Source organism: Epinephelus fuscoguttatus, linkage group LG4 (genome assembly GCF_011397635.1).
Source record: "Epinephelus fuscoguttatus linkage group LG4, E.fuscoguttatus.final_Chr_v1".
Lineage (NCBI taxonomy): Eukaryota > Metazoa > Chordata > Actinopteri > Perciformes > Serranidae > Epinephelus > Epinephelus fuscoguttatus.
Window position 1 is genome coordinate 16959277 of NC_064755.1, and position 12835 is coordinate 16972111.

Sequence of the window (12835 nt, forward strand, 5' to 3'; positions counted from 1 at the left end):
CTTGATTGATTCTCATGAATATATTTCCATTTTTTGATGATATACTAAAGATACATCACATTCTACTGTTCAGTAACAGTGATGAGTTTATCTTAAGTGCGAGAGTGATGTTTATAAAAACAGATCTGTTTAATATCTCGTATTCCCAACAACGTTCATTATGAGCTGTTAGTCACTGTGAAGGTGACATTTAATACAACAATCAGGTGTAGTGAGGGACGTCTTATTGCATACCTGTTTGTTTTGAAGATGCTTTTGTTTACTTATAGCCTATATTTTTCTCAATGCTTTTTCCATCCTGACAAATGTAACATTTAAGAAGTAAATGTACCTTTTCCATGTATTTAACCACACATGTTCACATCTAAGTCTTAGATTTGGGTCTCCAAATGTCACATAGGATGCATAAATTTAAAAAATAAAAATAAAAAGTTGTTGTAAGACTTAACCTAAATCATCTGCTAACCTACTTTAAAGCACAAAAATCTGATTTTTCTCTCTATATAATTTTGATAGTTAGAGCTGCTTTAATATTCTACACCCAAACGTAAACATGACAATGAAGAAAGAGAAGTGCATACTGCTGTATGTTTATTTAATTTGTTAAACACATAAATAACACCTATAACTCAGGGGGTATTTTTGCAAAGATATTTTCCATGACAGAATCCAAGGTGACAGAAATTGAGAGCATCATATTTAACAATATCTTTGGTACAGAATCCTACATAAACACAACTTGCACAAACTCTTACATAAACTTGCTTAAACCCTAAGCTCTCCTAAAGTGAAGGTAAAATGTCTGGAGGCTGAGCTATATTCCCACAATTCCTTCATCGCCCTCAGTTAAGTAGCTCTACCAACCAGCATTTCAAAGCTTCACTTATCCTTCTTATGCTGTTCCTTAATGTTAAAAACAAACATGTTTAGCTGACAGACTTATATTACTTAAAAGATACATCTAAAAAATATTAGTGCTTTGTTGTTATGAAAACACAATAAATACCATTTTCCCAACAATAACTTGCCATTTTTACACTGCACTGTAACAGATACCGAATACAAAGGAATAATGATGACAAAATGAGCAGCAAATCTGTTAAAGCGTTGAGGCTTTAACTGAATATGCCACGGCTGTTAAATCACCCATTAAACTGAGACAGACCGTCACCATTTGCAAGGCGAAAAGTAATAGTATTGCAACAAATTCTTTATGCCCCTCAGGCTGGACCCATTGCACTTCTTTTTCTAGGAAGTTACATTAGAAGCTATACAAAGACACATTTTTGTGCACATGTTCCAAATCGAATCACTCTAAGAAAGCCTCTATGAAAAAGTATCATGAGACTTGTTTGTGGGCAACCTATGAAAGGGTGTGAAACATTCTTAGATATCTCCTAAAACTCTTAAAAATTAGTTTCAAGTATGCAACAGCTACATTCAAAAACATAATTGTCTAACTGTCTACTGTTTGAGCTAGTAATCAAGAGAGTCACTGTCTGCCTGTGTTGTCATGGAGGACTGTCAGGATGTGTGCATCCAGTGATTGCAGGCTGGCCGTGATGTGAGAAACATGCAGGTTCACCTGACTTTAAATAGGGTGTGTTTAAATGTTGGATAACACTTGATGGTAAAACCACATTCCTCTAAGCAATACTGTTGGACGAGCCAAAGCTGGAATGTCTCCTGCTATGGGCATCATCAAAACTCAGATGGCAATTATACGACTGTAGACAATAAGTAGAAAGGAATAAGAGGAGGTTCAAAGTTACAATGAGGTAAAGTGTTCTCAGCACAGGACAATAAGCAGTGGTTTGTTAGCTTAAACAACACAGATATTATATTTCCATGCATATGCATTTATGCTGACTCAAAAAGTAGGTTTGCAAGAGTCAATCAATATCTGCCGAATTATGTTCAATCTGCTGGAGAGTGATGCAACATTAAGCATATACTATAGGTGCTCTGTGTGCAGCGGCATGGTTCACAGGCTCATCCACGGACCAGGTCTCTGTCGGAGTGATGTCTCACCCTGCTGTGGAAGGTGGCATCCATCGAACATGTCGGAGTCATCTCTCTCCTCAGGCTCTTTAGAGTCATGAGACCCCTCTTCCTCCTTTGTATCTGGTGCATCAGCCTCAGAGGCATCTGGGTTTTCTGAGGATTTCTTTGACGTTGACTCCGCTACCGTGTCATTTCCTTGGAGATCAGACGCCTCATTCACAGATCCAATCACTTGAGGAGCGCTAAGTTCCTTTTGAGAATTTTCCCTCTCCATGCGCTTCCGAGCCTCCTCTCTCCTCTGCTGCATGCGGGTGTTGTCCCCAATCATAACCCTGACTCTCACTTGGTCTGGAGGCCAGATGCCGCCCCATATGAACTGCAGGTAGCTGAACAGCACAATGACACTCAGGAAGGCAAAGTTGGTGGCCACGCCGATCACTGCAGAAGTCAGGGGGAAGTTGTACAGAACATATCTTATACCAGTGAAGTAAGCATGGATGCGGAGTTGAGAGGAGTAGATTTGCACTCGTTTGGACTGGATCTCAATGACAGCACCGACAGAAGGTTGATAAGCATTCGTCCTGTACTCTGAGAAGAGCTCAACTTCTATGAGCTGCTTCTGCTCGGCCATCCCAGTCAGAAGGACAGGCGAGAACAGCAAAGTACTGAGGGTCTGCAGAAGGCTGGAGCGGTAATGCAGCATTGTAGACCGGCCCACTGATGAGACAGTCTTCCCACCCTTGGTGTAACAAGACATCTTGATCATGAACATACCCAGGTTTTCATTCACTGGAGACTCGGGCATCTCCAACTCCAAAGACACTCGATAAGGCTGACCGTTGGCCATCACTTGGTCCCTGTCATTCTTCATGAAGGAGATGTTGGCTGTGGGGAATGAGCAAAGTGTTGACTCTGAGGTGTCACAATCAGAGGTGTAGTAGAAGTGCACAGGGGTGGAGAAGCTCACAGTGGGCATGTATGAGTAATAGAAGCTCCCATAGAGAAAGATAGACACCCAGAGGAGCAGAACCAGGACGCAAAACAGGACGCCAGCCTGGAATAAAGTCCGCCGGGCCTTGAGAAGAGTCACGGCTGCCACATCGTGGAGCCAGTGTAGAACCGGTGCCATTGCACTCCCCATCGTTTCTGGTCCGGACCTTGCTCTGGTCCTGGTTTGGGCAGCTGTCCCTCCTTCTGCCTGCTGCCTCCGTGGTGGGTCTTTATGTTCATACATGAGTAGGCGGCTCCCCTCAGAAACTGTGAAATTGCTTATCTTCACCCTCCCATCACAAGTCTGCTCAACTAGCCGCGCACACTCACAAAGTTCCGAGTTTAGCTTGTTACGCTAGCTGCTGCTAATGTGGTCACAGGCTAGGTAAGCTAACTCGACAAAATCAAAATACCTCTGGCTTCTACAGGTGAGACGGGGATGGTTTCCACCTGACTTTCTGGGAGGGTGCCCGGTTAGCAGTGTAGCTAGCATTGAAACACAGCTGCGGCTACACACAAAACATGACCGTTTGAACCGGAAGTTGATGTCGTCTTTTGTGCCAGCTCGGACTCGGAGCAGCGGAGCAGAGCCGCAGCAACGACGCCAGGGAAGGGAGCAGGCCCCCAGACTGACACACAGTGATGGGTAAGAAAAGTCGCCTCACAGGAGGAGCAGTCGGTCGGAGAACGATCCTGCAGCTTTCACCTCCCGGGCTCCGCAGTGGGAATGCCGGAGAGAGGGAAGAAGCACCGTCGGGATCCGATGGTATTCTTTTATATTAACGTTACCTCAGTGGCTTGTTAGCGACAGGCTAGCTGAATGCTAAATGCTCGAGGTGTGAAGAATGGGCCCATCTGGTAAAAAAACGACTCATTCAACGAAATTTAGCTGCCGAATGTCTGGCGCAAAGTAAACACCCTAAACGAGAAATAGCTAAATGATAGCTAAATGCTAGCTCAAGAAACGAAACAGACATATTTTGTAAAACGTAAGCGACCAGACGCTCTCAGCTAGCGTGCTAAGCTAGCAAGCTAACGGTTTTTGTAAGTATGCCAAAATAGGCTTATGACTAATGGGTGGCCAGTTAACCCAATCGGCATTTACCTACCTAGTACAAATACCATTACATTTTATTTGCTTCATCCATGAGTGTGAGAATGGTGTCCATGTGAGAGAATAACATTAGCTTCTGGCTAGCAGATGTTGAAGCTCAAGGCTAACCTAGTGACTGACATTTCTGCAGATGAACAGGAAGGTGATGGACTCAGATTCGTGAGACTCCCAAACATGAAGACTCCCGCAGTAAAGGCCACAGGTAGCGTAACTGTGTGTGTACGTGAGGAGATGTTTGTGTTTGTCAGATAATGGAAAAGCAGCTGATTAAGCCACGTTGTTTTGTCTGCACCTGTAGAGGGCTTGTCCCTGCTCGGAGCCTATGAGGATAGTGATGAAGAGGATGCTGGAGACAGTCAGCCTTCTACTGCTAACTCTCAACACAACCAGTCAGCTGACATCGACAGTACATTGGCCAATTTCATGGCTGTGAGTATAATCTGCTGCATATTTTATTCCTCTGTGTTTGTTACTGGAGTCTTAACCATTGCTTATGTTGAGTTTAAGGTTTCTTTTAAGACATGTATCTTAAGATAAGTACGTTAATACATATAAGATAATTTACACATAGTTTTACAATTGAAACTGTAAGATACTGCAGAACATTTATGTTTGTATGGTTCATTACAGCAAGAGATAAAAAGCATTAACCTAGTTGTCCTGTATGTAATTGAAGTGAATAACGAACCTGGTATTTACCTTCATCAGGCTCAGACCTGTGTAGGAATCTTCCTGGTTTGGTTTGGTGTGATTTGAATCAAAGGCACACTTCACCCATTCACCCACCATTTGTAAATTAATTAGTCATGCTAACAACCTTGAATTTGTGAACAAAACTTATTTTTTATCATATGCCTCCATCGAAAATATTGATTTGTTAATTGGGGGCCACATTTAACAACTGAAAAACAAATCAAAACATCTGTTTACAAACTCTCACACAACTCATGCAGTGTAATTCAAGTCACGTTTATCTACTCTTATGCGCAGTACTTCCAAAACACATGCATTTTTGCTAAAATCTTAGTTTTGGAGTTAGGCCTTAAGAGAGCATCAATCAGTTTCAATTGAAGTTCAGTTTTAAATAGTGAAGTTTTGGCTAAAATGCATGTATTTGAGAAGCACTGAGATTAAGACTGTATAAATGAGTCTTGGATTATGCTGCAGGGGGTGTGTGAGCATTTGTAAATGGACATATTGGAAATACAGTGTTGCTGTTGTGAAACATAGCCCCCAATCAGTAAATCAATATGCCTGCTGTGTTCCATGGAGGCATGCAAGAATAAATAAGTTTTACTCATGAATTCAAAGTAACACAGCATGACTAACTGATATGCAACAGATCATTTTGTGGGTTAAGTATTCCTTTAAACAGTACATTTTAAGAGTGTACCTAGATCAGTCCAAAAACACAGCAAAACACATGAAGAATATAATAAATATAATTTTCTCTATTTATTATATCATTTGAATAAGTGAGAGGACAGCATGTTATGCAAAAATTAACATCTACAAAGTGCCTTTTTAAGAATCTAACGTAAACAATTAGACAGCACAGTAAATGGTTATGAACTGAAAGAAGAGACCATTATTAGATCTGTTCTGATCTGATCTGCCTAATCCATCCTTGACAATTATAGGTGGTAAGCTAGTACAAAATTTACTGCAGTTTTCAGTTTTCCCAATTTAGGTTTCTAACCTGGGCCTAGTTTTTCACTGATAAATCACATTATTTCAATAAAGACTCGTGATTAGAACACTGTGGTTAATTTTAAGGTCTGAAAACATAGTTTTGTAAAAAAAAAATATATATATATATACATATATATATATAAATTCTTGTTGCCGTTTCTCCCACCACAGGAAATCGATGCAATCACCACTCAGCCAAGTTCAGATGATGCCGCATCTCATCCTACGGTCCCACATACTGCCCCACCCAGACCTGAGGTTAACACTCAGCAGCCAGCCGCAAGTGAAGGACAGAACCAACAAAGCACAGAGTTTGAGTACAATACTGAGTACTCACTTGCTGGAGGTAACTGTCTGTGCTGTATTTAAGATAAGAGTGTTCATGTCCTCCTGATTGACAATGGACATTTTTCTTTTCAAGTGTCTGTGTTACAATACTTAAACAGAGCAGTCTCATTTTAACTATAGCTGTCTTTACAACCAATTGATGCTTTTTTGGCTTTGTTATTTAATGCTGCTGGTGTACTTTGAATAAAGACACCAGAAATTTATTAATTTAGATTAATAATTGATTCATTCATGATCTAGCCTAAATTTAGGAGATTGTTTGTAGTAAGATCAATATTGTATGCAGTATATCACCCAATGATTTGTTTCCAAGCATCTCATGTAAATGCTCTTTTTTTTTGCAGTGGGTGTAGAGATGGGAGACTGGCAGGAGGTTTGGGATGAGAACTCAGGCTGCCACTACTACTGGAACACTCTGACAAATGAGGTTTCCTGGGAGCTGCCACACTATCTAGCTGATCAGGTGCAAAGCCTGGGGCACTACGCCAACAGGTGGGAGGCACTGAATCAGAGGCGGTGTTATCACAGCTCTGCGAACAGCATCTTTTATTTTTGAAGACCGATAAAATCACTGTATTATCTGCATGAGTTCTTTTCACATGTCTTGGCCTCCAGTACTGAAATTCAGCTGAGTTTAAAGCATTTTGTATTTTTTTTCTGTAGCTCTAGTGTCAATGGCAATGGCACAGTGCATGCAGCTTATAACACCACAGAAAATGCTGCATCTGCTGCAGCTCCGCCATCAACGAAAGAAACCAAAGTGAAGGCAAGTTTCATTTAAGTCCAACACAACACATCAATTTAATTCTGTGGTTTTTAAGGACTGTTATTCCTAGTCTTATCCTATATATATATTTTTTTTGTTTAAAAGGAGGTCATTGAGAGTGTTGTAGGCCTCACAAGTGAAGAGGAGGAGCGCCGTGGAGTGGCTGCGTCTCTGCTTGGTCCTCTGATCCCCTCTGAAGTGAAGGAAGCAGAAGAAAAATGGAGAAAAAGACTGCTGAAAGGCTTGGATGAGACTGAAAACAGTTTGGATTCTGATGGAGAAGGTGTTCGCCCTGTGGGATCACCCTCTACTCCTCTGCGGGACCCTGACCCAGTCCCCACTGTCCAGAAAGATCCTGGTGCCAAGAAGCAGTCGAGAGACAACTCAGATGCTGAGGAGGAGACGGAGGAGGACACAATGGAGCTGGAACTGGCTCTGGAGCGGAAAAAGGTGGGTTTTTAAAACAGCGTTGTTGTTTTCTCCAGTGTGCATCTTTGCTTACGAGCAGGAGTTACCTTAAAGTGTGCAGCTGTGCCGTTTCAAAATATGTAATATTATCAGTGTGACCTAGCTCTAACCTGTTGTGTGGTTCCTAGGCTGAGCTCCGGGCACTGGAGGAGGGTGATGGGAGTGCAGGGGGCTCCAGTCCTTGCTCTGAGACAAGCCAAGAAGCCTCTGGTTCTCGTGGCGTTCTAGTGAAGAAAAATAGATGGAAGGCTGTCTTCCCCAGTGCTCCTAGCCCCGACTCTAACAGCAGAAGCTCAGACATACAAGACAGCACAGAGACAGGTGAGTCAAAATGATTTTACCGTTTTTTGCACTGACATTAGAATGTGTATGCAGGTTTTTAAGATGTGAGAAAAGGGAAGGAAGGGGTCTTTAAACAAGTGCTACTGGAGGATGGCATGAAGGACAGGAGCAGGTGTAAATGCATAAACGTCCCACTTATTACATGTTTTCATCCAAAAATTCTTGCATACCTAAATGCCTCCTTTGTGTACTGTAGCACCTTCTAAAGTCCTAGAGAGCGTTGCAGAAGGAGAGGACAAGGAAATGGATGATTCTGAAGAAAAAGCGGTTACAAAACCTCCGGGAAAAGAAGACATTGAAACAGCTGAGCTAAAAGTGGAAACGTCTGAGCTCAAGGTAACAACAATGTTATGATTACTAACTATAATAATTTCGACCGTCTCTTTTAAGACATGTTTTAAATGCTTAAAAAATGTAGTTTCAGATTGGAGAGCTGGCCAACACCTTAACCAACAAGATGGAGTTCCTGGGAATTAACAAAAAGGCGATCTCAAACTTTCAGTTTCTTCTGCTACAAACTGAGGTGAGCGGATCATGGTTTAGTTTCTGAGCAATATTATCATGGCCTCCAGTTGTAGATATCTCAGTGCGACTTGTAAAATATTTAATGCTTAATTTTGTTTCATATCATTTTGCACACAGTCATGTGGTTGTAGTTAATATTTAAAATTCTCATAATAATCCATCACAAGGTGTCATTCTGGGAACATACTGTAATTACTCTTCTGTGTTACTCATCTATCTTGTGGCTCTTTTGTCTTTATGTCTTTTTACCCCCTTACCTCTACTTTCTGGGCTTCTATCTCACTCTTGTTTCCTGTCCCTCCCCTTTCTCTTCTGTTTTTTTCCAGACTCGGATTGCTGACTGGAGGGAAGGCGCTCTGAATGGGGTCTATCTTCGCCGCAGGCTTCAGGAAGCTGCCGAACACATAAAATATTACGAACTTAACGCCACCCCTAAAGGCTGGTCCTGCCACTGGGACAGGTACGCGCTCCTTACCTTTCACATCTCTAAACTCCCTCGTCCCCCAAAAATCTTACCGTGTGACTACACCCCTCTCAGTGCCGAGGTTGCAGACTTTGTTACATGACTTGGGGAGAAGCTTAACCAGTCTGAGAGGATCAAAATACTTGCCAGAAACAGACTCTTCAGGTTTCTGTGATGCAATCCTGGCACTGTGCCTTGCCCCGTACTGATAAGGGAGCATCCACTCTGGGCCAGCCTGCTTCCTGTTAAATATACCTGCCACAGAGAAAACTCCCTGTTCCCCATAACACAGACTCTTAAGCCCTTTGTTTGTGAGGGCATTTGTAGACTGATTATGGGTCCAGTCAGTGGAAAATTTTGGGAGGGGGTGGTATGGTAGGAAGGTTGGTTGCGTGGGAGAGCTGTGCACTTTACAGGACTACAACCCCCAGAATGCAATGCAGACAGTGGTGCCCCGGAAGCGAGGAGTGTCGCATCACATAAAAGGTGAAGATGGAGCAATGACGGGAATCCAGCAGGTCAGACCTACTCTATTTCATATGTCTTCCTGTTTTTTTAATTTCCTTCTTTCTGATGTAAAACCAGTTGACTGTGTGCTTATTTTCTGAACTATGGTTGTTGATGATGATGATAATGATGGTGCTTCCTCCCTGGCGTCTTCCTGTGTCTGGGAGGGAATGGTTGTCTAAAACGGATCAAATGTGACAACCATGGTGTGAGTTGCTGAACCTAGAGATGATTTGTTTTGCTTTCTTTGTTTTGAGAGCAAGGTGGGTTCCCTATCCACATCCATAACTACACTCTAATTGGGCCCTTCTTTTGGACGGCTAAAGTCGCTGTCCATACCAACACTCCTGCCCCCTACTGTGGCCATTAGGTCCACTCCCTTGCCCCACTGTCCCAGGGTATCATGCCACTCAGCCAGTTGCCAGGCCAGTCGTTGAGACTCTTGCCTTCTATCTCTGTTGTCCCACTCTTTAGAGAGCACAGGCGGTATTTCTATGTGAACGACCGGACCAGTGCCTCCCAGTGGGAATTCCCAAAAGAGGATGACAAGGAGGACGACCTGAAAGGCAGCCAAGGTAGCCAGTTACAGACTTCTAGTCAAGGGGACACCAAAACAGCGCCTGCATCTGCTGTTGGAGTCACAGGTCAGTCTGTCAACACTATTGCTGCTCCTTAGACCTGCCTGTTAAGTGTAGCACAAGCCTATGACATTTTACGTTGTATGAGCCTAGCAGCTAGCAGACCTCTACTCATATGAAGCCAGGGACAACAGCAACATTTACCAAAGGTAATGTTACAAAATTTGACTCTTATTACAACTCACAAGGTTCACTGACAAAACAACTGTCTTATACTAAACATGTTTTCCAAACAAATATACTATGCTAACTTTATTAGCACAAGCCTATGGTATTTTACATTGTATAAATTAGCCTAGCAACGAGCAGAGATTTCTGCTGTGACGTGTAGCTACATTTCTGGGTAAGTGCACATCAGGCTACGATGTAGAGTACGGCGTGGGCTCTACGTCGATGCAGAGCCTACGCTGTAGGTACGGCGTTGATTCGACACAGAAGTATAAATCCCACATGAAGAAAACGTTTTTCCTGTATGTTTCCACAGTGAACCGAGAATGCAAAAAAGGCAAATGTTCTTCATGATTTGAAGTAAATGAGGATCATGTTTAACAACAACAAAACTAAATCAAAACATCCTTATACAAACTCTCACACTTTTTAGAGTATGATTGTCTCATTTATCCAGCCGTTTGCTCAGTACTTCCTTAACACATGCATTTCACTAAAACCTTATTTATATATTTAAAACATGTCAGTACAAACAATCTCATTATTTCAAGTTCATAAGTTTTTTTTTTTGTTGTTTTTGTTTTAAACAGGATTGTCTTCTTTTCCATCTGCAGCCCCACCAGCACCTCCTCAGCCCAGTGCATCAACCCTCTGGTTCCCACCTCAACCTCCTCTTCCTGACAGCCCACCTCCACCTGCACACTACCCCCCGCCTCCACCTCTACCCCCTGGCTCACCTCCTCCACCTCCTCCACCGCCTGACAGCGATGGAGAGATCATGGAGGTGGAGATGGAGATGGATGATGATAACGATGGGGAGCCTCCAGCCCCTGGAACGGAGGAAGACGGCAGCGGGAGGCCTCCTTTACCTCCGGGCACTGCTAGCGTGAAGGTATGGGAGTAATGAAGTTTCTTGTTTGATTAGTGTACTAGATAATGCTATATGTGTAAACTCAAAATAAAGGGGCCATCAGCCTTTAACTTATTTTATGTTTTTTTTTTTTTTTTTTGTCACTCACACAGATTACGGAGACGTTGGGATCCTTGGGGAAGGGTCAGAAACGTAAAGCCAGTCAGCTGAGTAAAGCCATTACTATTGGCAGCAGTCCCATTCTCTACACTCAGCCTGCTGTCAGCGCAGGTAAAATATGTCACTACACAACATCTGCATTATACATTAATGATATTAGAAACAAAAATGCCTATTTGTGTAAAGAGCATTATTACACAACAAGACTAGAGCCCAATATCAGTGTCTCTTCGTCTGCAGCTCCTCTAATGTCAGCAGCTGCCTACTGGGGTGTGCCGGCTGTCGCTGCCCCTTTGGTCCCCTGTGAACCTCCTGCCCCACCTGTACCTGCCCTGCCTCCTCAACCACCACTGCCACCATCCCAGCCGCCCTTTGAACCTCCTGGAGCCAAAGCTGTGCCCACAGACAAGATCAAGAAAGTGAAAAAGGATAAGGTTAGCACTGGAATTAACATTTTACACCAAGTGTTAAGAGAGGGCACTAGAGCCGTTAGAGAAATGTGTTTTGATACCAATAATGTTCAGTTTTAAGTGTCCTTATTTCCATTTTGTAAACCTACTGGGCTGATTTTCTTTACGTTTCATACTTCTCATCCATTGCATTGATTTTTTTTCTCTTTGTCTCTATAGTCAAAGAAAAGTAAGATCAAAATGCCTTCCCTGGTGAAGAAGTGGCAGAGCATCCAGAAGGAGTTGGATGAAGAGGAGAAGAGCAGCTCCAGCGACGAGGACAGAGATCAGCTCAACAAAAAGAGTATCGAGGAATGGAAGCAACAGCAGCTCGTGACGTATGTTTGAATAGACTAAAGCGTTTAATAGTTATAAGGATGTAGCTAAAATATTTCATGATCACTCTCTCAGTTTCTTCTGCTATTTTTCCATCTATGTAACCTTTGACTGACTGTCCTTAACTCTACAGAGGGAAAGCATCCAAGAATGCCAACTTTGAGGCACTTCCTGATAACTGGCGGGACCGACTGAAGAAACGGAAGATGGCGAACAGCACGTAACATCCAACCTGGGTCGCACTCCGCCCAGTTAGCTTTTTTTTTTAATCCACTCCAATCATTACTATACGGTGATCATCATTTTTGTTAAATGATCTAAGAACTTTCTTTACCATTTGACTTGTTCATGATGGAGACATTTCGAGGCCCTTACATGGCAGGCCATTCACCAGAAGGGTTGGAATGTCCTTCTCTTGTTTTTGTAAGCCACGACTGTAAATGTGCCAAAAGTCTTGGTTCATCAGAAATACTTCACCACCATTTTGTACAGACCACACATAGATGACCACCACAGTTTGTTTGGAGGGATTGTCTATTTTATTGAGCATTTTTATACCTGTGTACATATGATGTATAATGGGATAAGCCATGTTTTTGGAAGGGGAGGGAACGTCACTGAACTTGTACATTTTGTAAAAAGTTATTAAACTGTTTTTCCAAAGCCACCTGTGTTTTTGTTTATTTTTGTTTTGTGTTTTACATCATATGTCTTTATTTTTTATCCCTATGTGCTAAAGATATTCATGGCAGGAGGCATGTACTTCTCATTCTTCTTCACATGATATCTCAAAATGATGATGTCTTATTTTCAAATTTTCCACCAACCTTCACTTGAACTCAACTAATGAACAGATCAGAATTTGGTGTTCAAAGGTCAAGGTCATTGTGACCTTGCATTCATCTCATTCTTGTGGACAATATCTCAAGAAGGCTTTAAGGGAATTTGACACGAAATTTGGCACAAACGTTTACGTAAGAATGAACTGATTAGAA

At 42.4% G+C, this 12835-nt stretch overlaps 2 protein-coding genes across 4 annotated transcripts; one reads left to right on the forward strand and one right to left on the reverse strand.

Moving 5' to 3' along the window:
* Positions 1–578: 578 nt before the first annotated feature.
* Positions 579–3246, reverse strand: LOC125887240 (seipin-like). Its single transcript, XM_049573916.1, has one exon. The coding sequence runs from the start codon at positions 3236–3238 to the stop codon at positions 1985–1987; it is 1254 nt and encodes a 417-aa protein (XP_049429873.1). The 5' UTR covers positions 3239–3246; the 3' UTR covers positions 579–1984.
* A 257-nt stretch (positions 3247–3503) lies between these two features.
* fnbp4 (formin binding protein 4) lies at positions 3504–12501 on the forward strand. Of its 3 annotated transcripts, none has more exons than XM_049573915.1 (17): positions 3504–3640; positions 4239–4310; positions 4407–4537; positions 5972–6146; positions 6493–6640; positions 6812–6914; positions 7020–7364; positions 7511–7703; positions 7921–8060; positions 8143–8247; positions 8576–8709; positions 9694–9863; positions 10616–10917; positions 11049–11166; positions 11296–11489; positions 11685–11842; positions 11974–12501. In XM_049573915.1, the coding sequence occupies exons 1-17, from the start codon at positions 3637–3639 to the stop codon at positions 12062–12064; spliced, it is 2583 nt and encodes an 860-aa protein (XP_049429872.1). In that variant the 5' UTR covers positions 3504–3636; the 3' UTR covers positions 12065–12501. The 3 variants fall into 3 exon arrangements, with proteins under 3 accessions (XP_049429872.1, XP_049429869.1, XP_049429870.1); XM_049573912.1 differs by having other exon boundaries at positions 3621–3760; XM_049573913.1 differs by having other exon boundaries at positions 3621–3760; positions 10640–10917.
* The last annotated feature ends 334 nt before the right edge of the window (positions 12502–12835 follow it).